General features: G+C 42.3%; 1 protein-coding gene across 3 annotated transcripts in view; it reads left to right on the forward strand.

Moving 5' to 3' along the window:
• The window catches only part of zfhx3b (zinc finger homeobox 3b), a 218,663-nt gene that overhangs the window by 190,292 nt on the left and 8,604 nt on the right, over window positions 1–19,767 (forward strand). For 2 of the 3 annotated variants that reach the window (XM_019886699.1, XM_019886698.1), the window contains 4 exons: window positions 6,321–6,428; window positions 16,520–16,656; window positions 17,160–17,360; window positions 19,608–19,725. In XM_019886699.1, the coding sequence (XP_019742258.1) occupies window positions 6,321–6,428; window positions 16,520–16,656; window positions 17,160–17,360; window positions 19,608–19,725 (564 nt within the window). The remainder of the gene's footprint in view (window positions 1–6,320; window positions 6,429–16,519; window positions 16,657–17,159; window positions 17,361–19,607; window positions 19,726–19,767) is intronic. The other variant, XM_019886700.1, reaches the window with a different exon arrangement.

The raw sequence follows: 19,767 nt of genomic DNA on the forward strand, positions 1-19,767 counted from the left end.
TGGGGGGGTAATGTATCTAAACATGCCATTATCGTGAACTATTTCTAATTAGCGATATTTCCCAAGAGAGGCACACCACTTTAGGGGAAAATATCAAATTTATCTTGCCTGGTGCTAAATAACAGCTCTTCATTTGAAGAAGAACGGCGGTGCCTTGATATACAAGTTCCAAAATTGCGATTTTTTTTTTCAAAATACAAGCCAGCATTTGACGATTATTTATTTATTTGACTATTTGCTTCAAAAAATGAGCTGCAAGCACAGTGGCAGCGAACTCAAATCACTTAACAAGCAGCAGTTTCCCAAGGATCCCTAAAGGGAAGTAATCTCCAAAATGTTCTTTACCAAATGTTCTCTATGCCTCCACTAGTCCAAACACGGCCTTCTGATTAATATTTTGTGCGTGGGATATGAGTTAAGTAGCAAAATCCCCCCCATTTTTAGCCATCTCGGGGGCGGACCATTTGCCACCTTCTGAAACTGACCTCACTGTTGCTCGGGGCTCACGTAACAACCAAACGTGGCTCAGTTTCAGAAAACAGGTGAGCCGTCATGTGATGTCATTTTCAGTCGACAGCATGCAAAAAGCCGCTTGTAGTTGCTCAAATCAAGTCAAGGTGGATGAACATGATGAGCTTTGGGGAAAAGACTTGTTGGGCTCATGTGTGATGAGCAGAGGGCGGGGGGCGTTGGGGTCGGTGTGAGCTACGGCTTCTGTTTGTGATGAACTTGCCCTTTAAAGTTGTTTTACTTATTAGCTTCCCTAACTCTCACATCGTCCTCCATTTTGCAAGGCTCCTCCTTCCCTTTCTTACGCTCGCCCTCGGCCCCATGGAGACACAAAGTATTCATTCACATTTAGATCCTGAGGTCACAGCAGGGCCAGCAGCGAGTGAGAGAGATGCCTGCCTGCTTGCGTGCCTACGCTGTGCCCCCCCCCCCCACAATAGGCAGGTCAGGAATTTAACACGTAACATTGACCAGCAGCACTGAGGTAGCTTCTTTACTTTCTGTGAAAAATGTGTGGGAGACAAGGAGTGGCGAGTATCCACATATCGGACTTGTTTGTATTTTTGTTTTTTTTTTCCTTTGCTTCAACATTGCATCGCTCAATTTACGCTTTGTGGCCAAACATACTGGGACACCTACAGGAGGTGAAAAGCTGGAGCTGTCTGGCAAGATGCTGGATGGCCTCTGTGACGTGTGTCCTGACTCAGCGTCTCTGCTCTAGATCACTCGAGGTCAGGTCTAACAGGTTCTTCCCCTTGGGACCAGAAAAGGGGCCATCCCCAAACAAAGTTGTCCAGAAATAATTTGGTGATGACGTATGAAGTTCTCGCCTGACTGGCTGTTTAAGGGCTGCGTCATTACAAAACATTTGTCCATTGTGTAAGATTTTTTTCTTTTTTCTTTTTTAACGAGGGTCGATATTAGCTCTTTTAAATTTGGCCGTACTTTGTCCTATAATATTATAATTATAACAAAGAGAGAATTTTTCTGAGGGGATGTAAGCATGTAGGGAGCGGTGGTCATGTTGCATATGTAGGGTGCAGAGGTGCTGAGACAAGGCAGTGCATGAAAGCCCTCAGCATGGCGCCTGTGTCTCATTGTCCTGCGTTGCCCCTCCTGTCACTTCCATTTTGCACCGTCTTGTCCGGAGTTAGGACAACTTTGATACGAGGAAAGGGTTGCAAGGCATCATGGAGAGATTGGGGGATGCGTAGGGGGGGATTTTAAAAAACGAGAGAGAGAGAGGGTCTATGAACTGTGAAATAAGATCACTTTTGATCCGACGTGCAGTGCAAAAAGGGGAAAAAAAAAAGGAAGCTGTCGAGGTCTGGATAAAGCAGTGGAGGCTCACCTCTGAGTTAGACAGCAGTGAGGTTAAAAAGCTCGCAGCCTCGTTGATCGTAATGAGACACAACTAACAGGGCCGCTTTTGTAAATGCAGCTTAGCATGCGGAGTGTTTTTAGAAAGCGCCGCAGCCCTTCTAGGGTAGGACCGCGCTTCTTTGCTCTGTCAAGAAAGTCAGCCGGCATCACGGCCGTGTCATCTGCCGAGGCCGAGAGCATGGAGGGAGGAGCCTGACCTAGTGAAAGATATTTAGACTGACTATTATTACGTGCTGCTCTTCTTCTCCACAGTCTGGGAAGGAATACTGGAAAGTGCAGTGGTTACCATCAATTATTTATTAGGGACGTTTGTGCTTGTCAGTCTGATTAGCGTCAGTGTAATCACTGCTCTTGTGTGTGTGTGGGTGGGGGAAACCAAGGCTGTTCCCGCTCATCATGAAGGTAATATTGTTTTTTGTTTTTTGTTTTTTTTTTTCAGTCTCATCTTCACCGGACGTCCTTTGCATAGCATCTGCTTTTGTCATCACCAAACATTTCGTCTGTTTTTTTCTTCCCTCCCCTCTCTCTCTTTCTCCCTCTGTCGCTCTCTCTCGTTCACTCTCTCTTTTACTGCCCCCCCACCCCCTTTGCACCTCATTTGTGTGTTCTCCCGGCTTGTATAGAGTGACACCTATGGGCCTGATTCAGCCCCTGCACTCACCGCCGTCACGCACACAAGAGCAAGGGAAGCTGCTGGATGTCTGGAGGGTGTGTGTGTGTGTGTGTGTGTGTGTGTGTGTGTGTGTGTGTGTGTGTGTGTGTGTGTGTTTGTGTGGACTGTCCCCATTGAGTGAGTGGCAGAGCAAATCTGATCCTCGTCTGCTTGGAACAAATGAGTGTAATCTGTGTGTCAGCCATGAGTTTATTCAGCCTGCATGATTAGATTAATGGAAGTGCTTCCTATCGTTGTATTAGGATGGTTAATGAAGACAATTAATTACAAGACAACCTTTAGGCTATTGGTCTTTGCATATGCCAAATTTGGGCTCCAAATGGCCCGCTGCCATAGCTTTGAGTGTTGCTGTTTGATTTGTTCTCGGACTGCATTTTTTTTACTCTTGAGGCCACTTTTGACCTTTCATTAATTATGGTTTGCATGGCTTTAATCATCTTTTTTTCCACTGGAGTTGAGGCATTTGTAAATTAATTTTCCACTTAAATATATACATAATGCTGCTACTGAAATTGATTTTTTTTTTTTTTTAAAGTAAGAATAATGGATGTCGCTCTGGATTGTGTGGACCCAGATTGTTGTGTAAAAATTCTGCCTTTACACAGGTAATAGAGAGATATTAAGTATCAACAAAACAAACAGTTGTGTTTTAGTCTACAGTCATGTAGAACCGTCCTGCGTGATATGAGAAATGGTTGTAATATAGGACTGATGTGGCTAAAGAAGAGTGAGATGCAGTTATTTTCCACACCACTATAATAAACACAAGATAATTAACATCGTATCAATTAGAATTGAGTATTCATAACTCTTGAAAGTTAGATTTATATGTATGTATATGTATTAAAACCAAAGGGTAACATGCATCACGTGAGCATTATGTGCAGGAAATTGAAAAGGAAGTATCTGTCATTGCAATGTTAAAGCACATCAGATGGTGTGCAAAGTGTATAATAATGTGGGTGGAGAATTAGTCCCACTACAAGTATCACTGTGGAAAAAAAAAAAAAAAAAGGCACAGCCCCCCCCCCACCCCCCACCCCCTTTAAATGTACGTATGGATTATTTTTGTAATCTGAGCACCCGTGCAGCTGCGCAGTATCCTAATTCCGGTAAAATTGACAATGTCTTGTTGTGAAGGAATATTTCAAATATGCGTCACCGGCTGGGGATGAGCTTCACCGGATGGATTTTGTGGTTTGCTTTGGAAACATAACAGAAACATTGTATGATGTTGAATGGAAAAGTACTGTTTCAAGAAACAGATAATGAAAAAAAAAAAAAAACTAGCATATTTCTTGAATCAGTCATTAGGATTTGAGAGTAATACACAAAAAAAAAACCAAAAAAATTTGATATGCAAGAAACCACCATGCCCAAGGAAAACAACCAATCAGAAACAGAAGGCATGATTTAACAGCTTCCAGTGATTTGTCATGCACTTCTGTCACTACGAATAAAAGTTCAAAGCGATAATATTTAGTGTTCCGCTGAATTATTTCTCACAAGTGCTTTTCTGAGGGCGTGCCTGCAAAGGGGCGACAAATGATTCTGATGACATGAAGTTTAGCGGAAAAAGTTGTTTAATTAGCAACTTGGCTACTGAAAGTTGTACATTTTGTCTTTCAGAATCAGAGCATGATACAGCAAGTGCTCTGTTAGCTGTGTGAATTTTGCTAACAGCGTTCATTGATATTATTTGTTTGTTGTTTAGCCTGTGTTTGTGTTCACTTACCAATATTTCTTTTTGCACACACTAAGTCTGAATCCCCACAACAGATTTCCGTCTTTATTGTTGTTCTTTGTGATTATACAGTATTTAAAAAGGGGCGGCCCGGTGAGCCAGTGTTCAGCACGTCGACCTCACAGTGCAGAGGTACAGGGTTCGATTCTGGCTTCGGCCTCCCTGTGTGGAGTTTGCATGTTCTCCCCGTGCCCGCGTGGGTTTTCACCGGGTACTCCGGTTTCCTCCCACATTCCAAAAACATGCATGGCCGGCTGATTGAACACTCTAAATTGTCCCAAGGTGTGAGTGTGAGTGTGAGCGTTGATGGTTGTTCGTCTGTGTGTGCCCTGCGATTCGCTGGCAACCGGTTCAGTGTGTCCCCCGCCTACTGCCCGCAGATGGCTGGGATAGGCTTGAGCATGCCCTGCGACCCTTGTGAGGATCAAGCGGATCAGAAAATGGATGGATGAATGAAGTATTTAAAAAGGGTAGTGTTTTGTTCTTTTGTTCTTACATTTTATTTTAGTTTGTATTTTGGGTTTTCCTTTGAAGAAAAGGGAATATTTACTTTTTAGGTCCCTCTCTCTCTCTCTCTCTCTCTCTCTCTCTCTCTCTCTCTCTCTCTCTCTCTCTCTCTCTCTATCTATCCATCAATATAATATTACAGTATTTTCGGATAAATGGCCCTTTGACTTTTAAGAAAGGTGCTCCTGATTCTGATATACAAGCCAAACAACCTCATTCATCCACTCATCATGTAGCGGTTTATCACAGGAGGAAGGAAAGCTATCATACAGACCAATTGTTTCATGTGCTATTTTTTTTTTAAATTACAATTAACACGTGTTTACAATGTGTCACAATGTAACATGTGTTTACAATCTACATGTGTATGTGTGGCAAAGCATTCGTGACACGGTCAACTCTTTGCGTGTGTGCGTAGGATTTGACCGCGAAGGGGATAAACAGCAAGCATCCGGGATACTCTAACATCATAAAAGTGTTTTTTGCTGCGGGTAGTCATGTGGCGAGCTGAATCGGGTTGGCCATGTGATGGCTGCGGGGCTGAATACTTGAACAGGATATTTCAGTATGGCTCTTGTAACATCGTCAATACGTCAATAGCTCGTAGTGTCGGGACCTGAGCATGAAAGCATTTTCTAAAGAGCATTTAAGCACATTTGCTGAGAATTAGCTGACTTGTGTAATAACTGATAAGGCCTATTGACCACACGGCCTAGTTTACTGTTGCAGTTGCATGCAGGGTCCCGCTACTTTCAAACTAACTTTATAGGCAAGGGGTATGTTCAAGGCCCACTGGAGGGAAATAAAAGTGATTGATGGTCTTACTATCATCTGTTTTCGCTGTCTTTTCCCTTTGTGTGTTACTTCCAAACGTCATGATTGCAAATCCATTGTTTGGACTTCAACGCAAACTAAATGGTCTGATATATCGAGTGGAAGCTTGTAAGATGGCTGCAGGGGGGATTTCTGCCTTTGACTTGAAATAAAGTAAGAACAGTTGCATCCCTGAGAGTTTTACATATTTATGATTTTATATTATTTTATGATTTATATATATATATATATATATATATATATATATATATATATATGTATAGGTGTGTGTGTGTGTGTGTGTGTGTGTGTGTGTGTGTGTGTGTGTGTGTGTGTAATAGGCTAGGATGTGATGTGCAGTTAGCAGCAGGGGACTCAATGTATTTTGGCTTTTCTCTTGCGGGATGCTTCACACCAAAGTAAAATTATGTTGGACAAAAAAAAACCACACACTCTATATACAAGTACATTTTTTTTGTATTTACTGCTTCAATCTATTTCCAATTGAGGCAGAATAGTGAAAGCAGAAAGCAGATTGTGTCCTCTTTGTTTGTGAGCCTCGTAAACGTGTGTCAGCAAATGTAATTGTTGCGAGCGCCTATAGAAACAAAACGCTGCCGTCCCTTTAAGTGCTTCCACCAATTCTGATGGCTTGGTGATTTACATTTCCCATCCTCCCTCCCTCTTCAGGAGAGCTGAGTGAGGATGTGGAGGCTGCTAGTGAGACCACCACAGACCAGGAGGACCAAACCAAAGACAGAGAAAGTGGGGGGGAAAAGGAGCTCACCAAAGGGACAGGTAAGGCCAATATTTCCAAAACACACACACACACACACACACACGCACACACACACACACACACACACACACACACACACTTGGGGGAACGCTGCGAGAGGGTTAACACGGGGGCCCTGCACCTGAATAGTGCTGCACATAAGGCCTTTTTTGTTTAACTCAAGCATATTTCAACAACACGGTGAGAGCAGTTGCGAACACAGCTCGTTGTATCGGGGCAGACTACAAGTGCTAGTTGTAACACGTGTGTGTTTAGCACCGCCCCCTTCACGCAAAACACACACATACAATCCAAGATCACACACTTCGCTTGGATAGGATCCCATCAGGAGGGTTTTATGTGTGGGACGGCTTGTGGTTAGTGACAACAGCTGACTTGAGTGGTGCTTCAGAGCCATTTGTGTTCTTTTATTGTTGGGAGCTGTCAATGGGCAATCAAAATGTAACTTTTCTTCTTTTGCAACTTTTTCACAGTTAGAACTGCAACAAGCCATTCTTTTAATAGTCGGTTAATCTGTCAATTATTTTGTCAATCAGATTCTTTTTAATAAAGAGAGATGTTTTCATTTCCATCCTTTCATTCAAAAACCAGGACATTATTTCAAATATCAAATATCTTAAACATAAATGAATTAAGATTCAGTTCCTGGTTTAGTCCATAACATGTCAGAAAATAGGCAAAAATGTCATTATTTTTCCACGTAAAAGAAGATGTTGCAAATGATTCCTTTTGATTCAACAAAAAAGTCATTTGTCTCGTTTCCTGCTGATTAACTGTTGAGAGGCTGAAATTCTGAGGACTTGAATTTTTGGACAGTTCTCAAAACTTTAATTGCTTATCCAAATAATTACATTGGTTTTGTAAATATTTTAATCAGAGATGCAAGTAAACTTGTTTAGATGAATTTCGTGCATCGATTACGAATCTGCTCTCATTTTTCTACAATAATAATAAAATTAACAATTATAATAACAAGAAGAATATGTAATCCGCTGATATATTTTGTAATGTTTATGAATTAAGGGTTAGGCTCAGCAACAGGTAAAACCTTTTTTTTCTGAAACATTCTAACTACAAATGGGCGGCATGGTGGTCAACTGGTTAGCATGCCAGCCTCACGGTGCAGAGGTGCAATGTTCGATTCCGGCTTCAGCCTACTTGTGTGGAGTTTTCATGTTCTCCCCGTGCCTGCGTGGGTTTTCTCCGGGTACTCCAGTTTCCTCGTACATTCATAAAAACATGCATGACAGGTTATAACGGAACACTCTAAATTGTCCCTAGGTGTGACTGTGATTGCGAATGCTTGGTTGCCCCTGTGTGCCCTGCGATTGGCTGGCAACCAGTTTAAGGTGTACTCCGCCTGCTGTCCGAAGACAGCTGGTATAGGTTGCAGCACGCCCACATAATAAGCATATTAAAAAAAAATGGATGGATCGATGGATGGATGTGTTATGCCGCCTGGTGGCCAGGGCACAAACAGCAGAAAGTGCTGAATTCAAATAATCACATCTCCCAAATTGTTTATTATTATGTCATTACTATATGTTTTTCAAAACTACATTTTCCTTACTTAAAAAAGTTACAAAAATGTTCGGCTTTTCTTTTTTTCTGTGGAATGGCTGCAATGCATAACTGGTGTCGCCGATGGTGTAATGGTACACTCGCTTGACTTGTGCGCAAGCAGCCTGGGATCGGTTCCCACTCGGTGATGGTGTGAAATTGCGTGTGTATGATTGTTCATCTCTATGTGTGCACTGCCACTGACTGGCGACCAGTTCGGGGTGTAGTCCGCCCTCCGCCCGATGTCAGATGGGATAGGCTCCAGGCAGAGTCCAGCACATTTTGTTTCTGCCAGTGTCATAAAATCAATTGTGCTGTTGTAGGTGGTGTTTTGAAGAGTTCTGATCATGGTGACACCAAACACTCGAACGAGCCTGGATACCTCTCACTTGTCAAATTTTTCGGCTGTTTTGATTTACACTCGTTAGGTTAAGAGCTGGAAAAGAATCCAGACCTTTTTGCATACTTATTTATTTTTTTTTTTTTTGATAAAGTGCCGGAAAATAACAAAAAGAAACGAATGAACTTCATCAGCGTTTGAAGCCCGGTCTTTGTAAAACGTCTTTGATATTGGAACTTTCTATTTTAAATGAGGCTGAGTTGTTTGTGCTCTTTGAAAGGGTGACACTCTTCTTTGATGGGAGGAATAATGATATGCATGCCTGACTGAATATGGCTAAAAGTATGTTTTAGCACATCAAAATAAAGCACTTTAAAAAGCATTAAAATGAGCCAGCCGATTAATAATTCACTCGTACCTGGTGTGCGCAGGAAGATGACTCCTCGCATTAGGATTCTTCCTTTTTTGAAAGGCATGCAATTTGATACAAGCGCATTGGCTTCCTTTCCTCCTCTCTGTCAGTCGCTAATCACCAAATAAGTGTGTTTCTGTGTTTTCACAAAGGAAATATGTGCTTGCATATGAAAAATTTACAGCTTCCCAGCAGCTTATTAGAAACACTTAGTTAAAAATAGCATGTGCATTAGGGAACCGGGTCTGAAGTTGTGTTTGATGTCAGGGAAAAAGGTGGGTGGAGAGGATGGGGTGCCGTGTTGTCAGCAAAAGGCAGACAGCTGTAGTTTTAATGGAAGAGTCCCTGTTTGTGCTTGAAACTTTTTTTCTGTGTGTGTGTGAGAGACTGATGAACACAATGGTCATTGAAAGCAAGTGCAGAAAAGCAGATTTTGAGCATGGCAGAAAGGCAAGTCGGGCTGGCGATGGATGCGGTAAACAGAGGACCGCTTTGTTTGGCCTGATGATGTTTACACAGGCGGCACACAGATGTTGTTCGGGTTACAATATAGCCAATAAATGTCTTGGCCAGGCTGTTAGTTATCTGAAAGGTGCTCAGGCACCCAACTGCTTGAGATTTTTTTTTTTCTATTCTTCTAAGTTCACCCTTACAACTACTGCAGTGTTCCTTCTCATCATTGTCATGTAGCCGCCGGAGCAGGACACAATTGTTCCTTTACAAATGACAGTCACTGTCACACAGGCGGCATTTGCCGGCACAGAAGAAAGACGCAAAGCCACTGTCAATCTCCTTTTCCCTTTCTTGTTCTCTGACTCTTCGCTGTTCATTAAAATCATTTAAAAGTACATCAGAAGCGGCTGTAAAATGCATATGTTTCCTGCGCGTCATTTTATTTTGAAAGACGCCTTCATTATTTAGTTGTGTTTATCGCAAAGATGATGCCTTTATGCACTCGTTGTTGACATGCAGACACATGTAAACGTCAGCTACTGCAAACATAGTTGACATGTGGCAGGTTTCTGTGATCATTGCACTGAGTAGCTCCACTCACCGGTCACTTCATTAGGTACGCCTACACTTCCTAATGAGGTCTAGTGATAGCTGTGTAAAAAAAAAAAAAGAATTCTGCCTTCACAAAGATAACGACAGTTTTATTACTGACAACGTTGACAATGTGTGTGTATTATTATGGTTGTAGTTTGCAGAGACGTACAACTGCGCCGCTTGCATGATTGGTGTTTGCACATATTACGGCCAAAGTGAGAAGCACATTATAAATGAATGCCACTCTGACGGTGTCAGTCAAAAGTAAACATTGTTAGCTATGACACGAGGGATGACAAAGTTTTTTTTTTCTTTCTTTGCTTCAATTCAGTGGACATTGTGCTGCTCCTTCTGGTGTGCGTTCCTTGGCCATTTGGCATGGCTGTATAATGCAGACAGAGGCACACATGGAGAAGAGTTTCACTACTGACTCAGCTGCAGGAATATTCGTCATTTTACAATTATATGAGTATATTCATGTGAGTATTGCTATGTGGTCTGTGTGTAGGTTATTTTAATGATTGATTCATCGGTCAATTATCTTGCCAGTTAATCGAAGAATTGAAGTGATTCTCCCTCCCCCCCTCCCTTTAATCACAAACAGGACATTATTTTAAACGGACAGTGCGTAAAATGCAATGCAGCTACGGGTTTGGTCCGTAACATGTCAGAAAACGTTTTCCAAAGTAAAATCCGATGTTTGCAAACAGATTATTTTGATTCAATACGAGGATAATCAATCTGCTTTCACGGAGGACGACAGAAATCTCAAAACATTTACTGCTAACAGGTTGAAATTCTGAGGGTTTGGACAATTTTAAATTAAACAAGGTTAAACGCGAGATTGATTATCACAAAAGTTACACTGGTCACCAAATGTTAACTAAATGTTTTAATCAGTTAATCAATTCTCAAAAATAATTAGCGGTTAATTTGGTAATCAATTACTTGCCAATTAATCAATCACTGATTGCACTTCTAGTTTGATACTACAACTCAGCTGGGAGTGGCGTTTCAACAGTTTTTTTTGAAGATGTATTCACCTTGCCGAGCTGCTGTGTGTTGTGAAGTGAGTTAACTGCACTCTCCAAATTTCCCTAGCAAATCAAAGAAAAAAACACAGCTCTCTTGTATCTCAAGGCACCGTTGGCTAAAGACCAATATTTTTGACAGTGATGTAACATAAGAGCTGCCACAGCAGTTCAACCACCTTATGTGAAGGGTCATTTTTAATGCTAGCTATGAAATATGTAGATGTGAAACAACTGTAAGCTGGCTTGCCTTACACCCTCTCACCTAGGTGAGACAGCAATCTCACACAAGGAAAGGAACTAGAATAGTCACGTCATTAATGCAGTAGTATATTTTTCAGTGGTTCAACATATGAGGATGCAATCGAGTTTCATGGGAGGATGATGCTCAAAGACCCCCACCCGCTTTTTTTACTGAACATACCAATAATGCAAATGGATGGGTGTATTTGTGCCTGAATATTTTTCATTGTTCCTTGCATCGGATATATGGTAGCCGGAGAAAAGAAAAAGAGAGGATGAAATGGTTGCATTTCACCCACATGTGGAGGACTTTAAATGTCTCATGTACAAAACGCACTGAGACGTTTTTACAAGACAAAAACAAATGACAGCACTAACTGAAAACATGGCGCTCACATGTGTCCACTCGCGGCAATGCTGGTGATGCTCTTAATGTATCCCGCATCTGAAACATTTTAACCTTAAGTATGGCTTCCAGTGCCACTCACACACAGAACTAAATGTTAGGGTTTGTCTACCGAACTGTTTTAGGGCACAATTTAAATGTTACTTGAAGGCTTTCATTTGGCATGCAATTAGATGGACAGAATGTGCGTCCGACTCTGTCATGCTTCTCAATAGATTGCTAACGTCTGAATGTGGTCGCGTTTAATTGTTATTGTCTATGGTGCGCGAGAGAGCTATTCACAGACAGGACAACTCACTCTGTCCCACAACAACTATTTTCTGGCAAAAGTCGACCAGTGCGACAGTCTGAATGCACACCTCTCCAGCACCTGTTCCTGCATCCTGCGCTGCGCTCTTTGCATGCCCAGGTGGGATTCTGAAGGAACGCGTCAGCTGCTGTGTAGCGGCTGTACGTCGGCAGAATAATGAAGATGCTGATTAGCATCCCCTAGACGCACCACCGAGGCATCGAATTCTGCGCTCATTCAGCGTAAGACAAATATTAGGCTTTGTTTTGCATGTAACGGCACACAAATAGACGCTGTTTACCTGTTTGCGGTTACTATCGAATCAAGAGGAGACTTTTTTTTTTGCCGCCCGGTTTTATGATTGCAGTTAAAGTCAAAGTTGTATGACAAATCAGGAGACAAAGCAAAATAAAATGTGTCCATATTCATAACACATCCTCTGGATGCTTGTCATCCTTCAAATTCTAATTCCCTTTGTCTTTGAAGATAATAGGCCGTAAATCGTCCTTGTTTGCGAGCCAAGCCCCTGAAAGCTGGCTGTTTACGAGTTATAGCACAGGCCGTCTAATGGCCGAGCTCCAGCTGTGTGTCCTTTTAAGGTGAACGCCACGTCATCCTGTTGTCCAGTCAGCCTGATGAAAAACAATCCTGCTAATTAATAGCTACTATTCATGTCATAATGTTCATTTCGCCCATTACGAGACCACGCTCTTAGTCATGCACAAGTCACCCTTGCTTTTACCATTAAGTGTGTCATTTTGTTTGAATGAACGAACTGACAGGAAAGGATTTCATTCAACTGTTTAAATATCCGTTCTTCATTTCCATTTTATATTTTCGGTCGATAATTACACCCTTTAATGTTCTGGGCAGCAGCACAGACAAGAAGATGAAAAAAATAAATGGGTAGAAATTTTGAACATTTCGGTATTGTTGGAATATCATGAATAGGGAAGAGCTTGTGTCAATGTGAGGGTTCATTCATCTCAGTATTAATGACCAAGAAAGGTTTAGAGCGCGTATCACCAGTCAGCGCGATCCAGGTCTGAACCAATTTAAGGTCTCATATGTACGTACCCACAGTCAATTGCTGTAAAATAGACATAAAGCAACGACATCGCTACGTACATGTTTTTTTTTTCTCTCACATAGGCTGCTGTGTATGTAGTGGAGCTAATCTATATTCAGTGCTATGCTAAGCTTAGAACAGAACGAATTGATGGACCAGTACTTTTTAAAAATTCTTCTAGGGGCTAGCCCAAAAATATTTTATGATATGTGCCACTGTGCTTTTAAATAGAATGTGTGATCGAAACACACCCAAACATCCACTAAGGTCGTTTACCAGAACACACAAGATGAGCAAACTGAGATTTTTTTTTTATGTTCATGCAAAGCTTTGCAACTGTACTTGTACTCTGAAATTGATTTTAATATCCCCAGTTTGGGCCCTTTCAAGGTCTAAGAATACTTTAGAAGACACTTTGCTAGGGAAGTGGAATCATGTGCAAGGAATCGTGATATTGCATTTATATAATTACAGAATGTGGCTGAAGTCATCTCTTCCTTCCTATATAGTAGTTACGTGGACAGAAAACATAACTACATGGAGGATGCCCTCGTTTTGATTTTCAGCATCAACAGGTGAATGTTGCTGTATTGTGACAGCAACTTTTTATTCGAGTAACTCATTCACATACTGAGGGTGGTATAGCAGAAGCAACTAGATACCATGTAACTGCTGCTCACAGGATTTGAACAAGCAACTTTTCCAACAATGGACAACCGCTCTATTTACCACTTGAGTCGTGCTGTCCCCAGAGGACAAAGTAGATTGATGGCAGCTGTGATTGCCCTGATGGATTTCAGCGTTAGATGACCTGTTTCCGATCCTTCAGTCAGCGTGCTTTCTGTCCGGCAGCCGTTCAAGAGGAACAATCTTGAAAGCACGAGCTCCAGACACATTTGCAATGTGCTCCACACTCACCATGCTGCCTAAATAATACACTGCAGCCATGTGAGAGGTGAGACGAGGTGCCAACGTCCAGTTCGCTTATAAGACTCAACAGCACAAAAGCATCGGGTTTATGGAGAAAAAAAAAGCGGCATGAATTCATAATCATCCAATTGACGTCATTGTGGCTGTGATATTTGTGCTTTCAAACAAGGTGCAACACACGTCAATGTGTCAGAAGAGGTCTACTAAATATGGTCGTTTTGTGTCCATTAAGAAGATGCAGGTCAGGGACACGCATTACAGACGTGTATGACTACTCAACAACCTCGGTGTACATACTCATCACCGCTAGTTCTAAATGATAAAAAAAGGATTTTCTGCATGCATTTTTTTTTCCGGGGCATATTCTCACCACTCGTGTGCAGCATGTGTCACTAAGCTCAGTCTCCTTCCTGCTCCCTCTTGTCAACACTCGTAAGTAGCAAAATTCACTATGTGGTGTGTCAATGTTGCGGTCATTGGTTGTGACCACCTGTTCATATTGTACAGTAGATATGCGTGTCTAACATGTGCGGAACACCACCCGGATACCGATATCCAGCTGTTTTCATCACGCTGCCCTTTCCATTTTGACGGTCATTTATTTTCATCTTGCCCTCGACAAGGACGAATAGGATCCATAGAGTAGTTGGATGTTAGTCATGGTGCTGGTGATGGCATTGAGCTGGAGGAATCCTAAAAGAAAAGTAACTGATCAGATTTTATAGCGCCCCAATTGGCCGTGACCAGACACACTGTGTTCTCCGAGTAAGCTTTCCCCAGGCCTGCTTCTCTTACTCACTGTGTCGCACCCTGATAGAAATCCAGTTGGGTTTCCCTTCAGGGAAGCTCTCCGGCCCCTCATTGTCAACAGTCACGCTAATTGACATGAAAAAAGAAAAATCCTGATTATTCTCCTAATTATGAGGCTTGGAGGATTAATTTGTCTGATGAACTAATTCTTGTTGCCTGGATGTACTTGTTTGTGCTTCTAGTGTTCACTTTCAAATCCAGACAGCACTAAAACAGTGTGAAGACATTTATTAAGGGGAGCGTGGACTTTGTATTCACATGGAATTGCAAATTGTCACTTGTTGGTCAGGTGTCTGCAAAATATTGAAGACTTACATTGAAAGATTGAAATTCTGGACTGAATATGAGCACGCACCAAATTTTACCCATTCAAGATGCCAACCTAATGTCCCCAAATATTGCCATGAAGTTTCATGCTTTATTCACAGAGAAAGGAATCAATCCTCAAAAATAATTAGAGATGAATTTGATCATCGGAGTTAAGGAAAATGTCAAGAAATCCCATCTCACAAGGGCTCCAGTACAGGAATTTGTTGTTTCTGCCAAATAATGCTGACTAACAAACCAACCTGCGCCTGGCCTTGCTGTTACCACACAAGATTAGGACGGTGGAGAGAATCAAAGTAGTGTTGATGGGGATTTGGCGAGGACAGTGTCATGACTGAGTGGGTGGTTACTGTCAGGAATGGGAGCCTCCTTTTGTTTAACATTCACACTGTTTTTCGGTGGATGTGTTTAATGGGATTGGCTGTGACTGGACCTTAACGGGGCCTTGGTGACTGATCCCAGTGTCTCTGGGAGATCTAGCAGGCGGCGTTGTCCAAAGCCAGGTTCCCCACTGGGTAATCAGCTCAACTCCTCCTGATTGGAGGTGACATTTTAATGTCTGGCGCGAGAGCGTGGTCAGCCCCGCTTAACCTGACCCCCTGCCAAACCACCGCACCCTACCAGTGCCCTCTGTTCTCAATTTGCCCTTCTGGGACTGTAGAAATCAGGCCAATTTTAACTCTTTATGGGCTTGTTAGTGGGTACCAAGGCAGCTCCGTATGTTCCACCATGAATTTGTGGCTCTCCTCATGCTGGCTCTGAGTGAATTCAGGTCCTGCGGAAGCTCCAGCTTAACTGAGCGTTTAAGTGTGATGATTCCCTTTGTGCCACTTCCATTTTCTCTTTCTTTGCTACGCAGAGGAGTTTTAAAGTGTTGGCACCTGCTCATGTGTAAGACTTTTCTCCTCAAACACGGGATGAGTCTTTGAATTTGCATTGTTGTCTTTTACGCTGCAAGATATGTTACATCACATAAGCTTGGTCAAATTTAACTATTGCTATGGGTGAGCAGATTCATATATTTTTTTTAAAGGTAAGCATCTCATTAGATAATAGCTAATGGTCCTATGGTTTTATGACACAAAATTCTGAATAGTAACATCAGTAACACAACACGATGGGTTTTCTGGCTGGTCCACCACTGTTACAGGTCACTGAGGTCAAAGGCTTGGGGTCGCCGTGGCAACAAGAGACGTTCTCCTTATTGCAGGCTGTTAAACTATTGCCATAACAAGACGACACACGCAGGATTTCTCAGAACAAAGCAGAGAGCTCCTACGTGGATGTGAATCGAAGGGGCAGTGTTTATGTACTTTGTCTCGCTTTGAGCGACTCACGTGAACTGAAAATATGAGGTGCGGTGAAACCTAAAACTGCACCCCGTGGTAAACTAACATTTGTAGATGATGTTGTCTCTGGCTCTGGCGTTAAGAGCAGCATGAAAGAAGAATTAAATGTGTTGATGTACTGCCCATTTCCCATTAAATGTAGATATGGCACATTTACGAAAGACGGCCCTTTAACTCTTTACCCTCACTGATATTGATTGACCCGTCTCGTGCTGCCATGCCTTCAACTCATCCTGACGTCTCCTCTTTATCCCTCTGTGCATGTGTGTCTGCTCAGCAGTGTCCGGCCATTCAGAACCGCAGCAGTCAGATTCCCCGATCCCTAGCAAAAGGCCCTCGTCACGGTCGGAGACTTCTGAGAGCCCGCTGTCCTCAAAACGTCCCCGGGCAGCTGAAAAGCGAGCTGCAGAGCAGGTGAGCGCCGCAAATCACAGAACTTGAGGTGCAGCCATGCATACGCTTTCACAGAAGTCCGGCCCTTTTTGGTCTCCAATTAGTAAGCCCTCATTATCAGCTTAAAACTTTAACTCCAGTTGAAAGAAGGAGAACTACTTTGGATGAATTTTGTATTCAACTTGCCAAGCCTTTTCATAGTATTCGGTACTTTCTTTTCAACTCTCCTCAAAATTATTTTAGCCTCTCAGCCGCAGTTGCATTGCTAATTGTGTATCAGGTGGAAAATCAATAAGGTATTTGACAGATGAGAGCACTTTGAAGTGGATGCCAAGAGTGAGTGGTTCTCACTATTACACACTTGTCTGTGATCAGAGGAATCTGGTTGCTTGAGGGAAGGCTCGCCTCACCCCACCCTCCTCATCTCCAGCTTCTCTTCTCTCACAAAGCCATTTCACCCTATTAACCCTCCGTGAATTTACCCCCCACCCCTCTCGTCTGCTTCTCTATCTACTTTCACTCAGATGTACCAGTGCCCTTACTGCAAGTTCACCAACACAGACCTGAACCGTCTCAGAATGCACGTGATGACGCAGCACTCTGTCCAGCCCATGTTACGCTGCCCGCTGTGCCAGGACATGCTCAACAACAAGATCCACTTGCAGTTCCACCTCACACACCTGCACAGTGTCGCGCCAGACTGTGTTGACAAGCTCATCGCCACAGTAAGTCAATGACCTCGTCTTGAACCAGTTCTCCGATATTCCGCGGTTTTAAGCAAACAATTTCTTATTTGTTATGCTTGCGCGTTGGCTATTCAAAGTGATTTATTGTCGTCATCCAGTGGCAGAGGAAATTGAATACGATTTAGTACAGTGGATATAAAAAGTCAGCTCCCCACCCGCAGCCCCGGTTCAAATGCCAGGTTTTTGTTGATGAGCCGCATTGTGTTTGTCTGCTTCAAGCTATGTTGCATCAGAACCTGGTTTGTAACGGGCCAATGAAACTAAGGTTTATTTTTTTGGACATAATTCCAAAAGGTATGTGTGACGCAAACGCAACACCATATACGTACCGTGAAACGTGATGGTAGCTGCAACTGAGGCCTTAAACCAGTGGCCACTTCTACATACCAAATTATGGCACGAAACCCCTTTGGCATCTGCTAGAATAACAATTTAAAATAAAAATAAAATCAAGGAAAGCCTACTAGACCATCTGAATGTGGTTTGGCACTTTAAATGGTGACAGGCATGTGCTGGCTCCCATTTAACATGGGTTTGAATGGAATGTGATTGGTTAATTCTGAACTCAACACTATCCTAGATATGAGGGTGTCAAACAGGGGTGCGTGGACTGTAGATCAACACTGTGATGCCAAGGTCGCGGCAAGTAAGATAACTGCAGTGCAGGATAAGAAAGCACACAAAATGTACGCAATTATAGGAACGTATGGCCATCGCACATGCAGGAAGTTAATTCCCGTAAATATCGATTTGATGTGCTATACTTTATTGTCGTATGTCTGATGGAATTTTTGACCATTCATCCAGAAGAATATTTGTGATGTCAGAAGTTACCAATGTTGGCTTTCAATCAATTTAGTAAATCCCAAATCCCTCAAAACTGTCCAAAATTCTCTGTAAGATGAAGAATTAAGTTTCAGTGGGAACGACAAGCTCAACTCCTGGATGATTGAGTAATTAATTAATCGGTGAGCTTGCTTCCATAAACAGACAGAAGGAGAGGATACTGAGGCCTGTCGTTAGATTTATATCAACCGCAGTGTACTGCTGCATTGTTCTCTACTGAAAGTCGTCTCCTTGCTTCCAATAATGCTCATCAAAAGGGGGAATAAAATTTTATTTGCCCCGTTTTCTTGTAAATCACTGAGCAAATCTTTGTTCTGTTCTATCTTGTACGGCTCAATAGCGGGCCGGACAATCACACAGTAAAACATTGCTCTATCTACGGCCTGGTCGTCTTCACCCCCCCCCCCCCCCGCCCCCCATTTCGAAAGTAAATGGCAAGCACATTAGTATGGTAGACTGCAATATTTATTTCTTTTATAGAGGTTGTAATGTACTGAACCACTCCAGAGTAGCATGACAGAAGACCCGTAATAGGAGACACATTAAAGCCAACACATTTTTATAACTAGTGAATGCAGATGGAAAAGTGCTTTATCCTTTCCACTCATCCAAGGAGAAGAGCATAATTAATTCTGAAATAGGTGACTTATTTCTTGCCAAGCATGCATATCGATATGTTCTGGCATACCGTTTTTTTTTGTTTTTTTTTTGTAATCATCCCATTGTCTTCACATCTCATCCGTCCTACTTCAGTTCTGTCGACCCAAAGTCTTGGGAGCCTCTTGTAGAGGGTTTCTTTTATTCACTTTTATTCCCCCACATGGGTGTTTTCAATGTTTTAGCACGGGTTTTTAATTAAAGCTACATTCTAGTTCATCATCATATAATTGGTACAGATGTTTAATTAAAACCTCCAGCTATTTTGCTTCTGGTACTGCTGTATTCTTAATCGTATATATGAGGTTCCTAATTAAACAAAACGTTTTTTGTGTATGGGGCAAACAAGTTACAAACAGTTCTTTATATCCCCCAGCCGTCCCTCTCACTCGGTGCTTCATTATCAGTCTGTGTAAGGCTGCAGCAATGAAAATGAGCTTCATTAATTCTGGGTCTGGCTGGATGATAGCCATTTTGAACTATGTTTGCCAATTAGATGGACCAATTCAAAAGTGACCTTGGGATACTTTGCTTTTTCCTCTAATAACCTAATCAAGTAGTTGTCTCAAATCATTCTGCTTTGTTTTTGTTTTGCATTTCTATTGTACCAGACCGGAGTTAGAGACAAAGAAATGGTCGATTACAATATGTTGATTTTGAATGATGTTCACTAGTCGTGTTTTCTAAAATGTTGATTCCCCCCCCCCCCCCCCCCCCCCCAAGGTGACAGCGACCGATGTCCTACCAGCAAGCATGTTCATACCTGTTCCTGGTTCAAAAAAAGAGTCTCAGAACCCCTCTCATGCTGTTGCCAATGATGAAGATACAACAAAACAAGCTGGTCAGTGTCTGGATTTTTCACCCTTTTGTTTCTTAGGGTTTC

This window comes from Hippocampus comes, unplaced genomic scaffold, assembly GCF_001891065.2.
Source record: "Hippocampus comes isolate QL1 unplaced genomic scaffold, H_comes_QL1_v1.1 scaffold261, whole genome shotgun sequence".
NCBI classification, from domain to species: domain Eukaryota; kingdom Metazoa; phylum Chordata; class Actinopteri; order Syngnathiformes; family Syngnathidae; genus Hippocampus; species Hippocampus comes.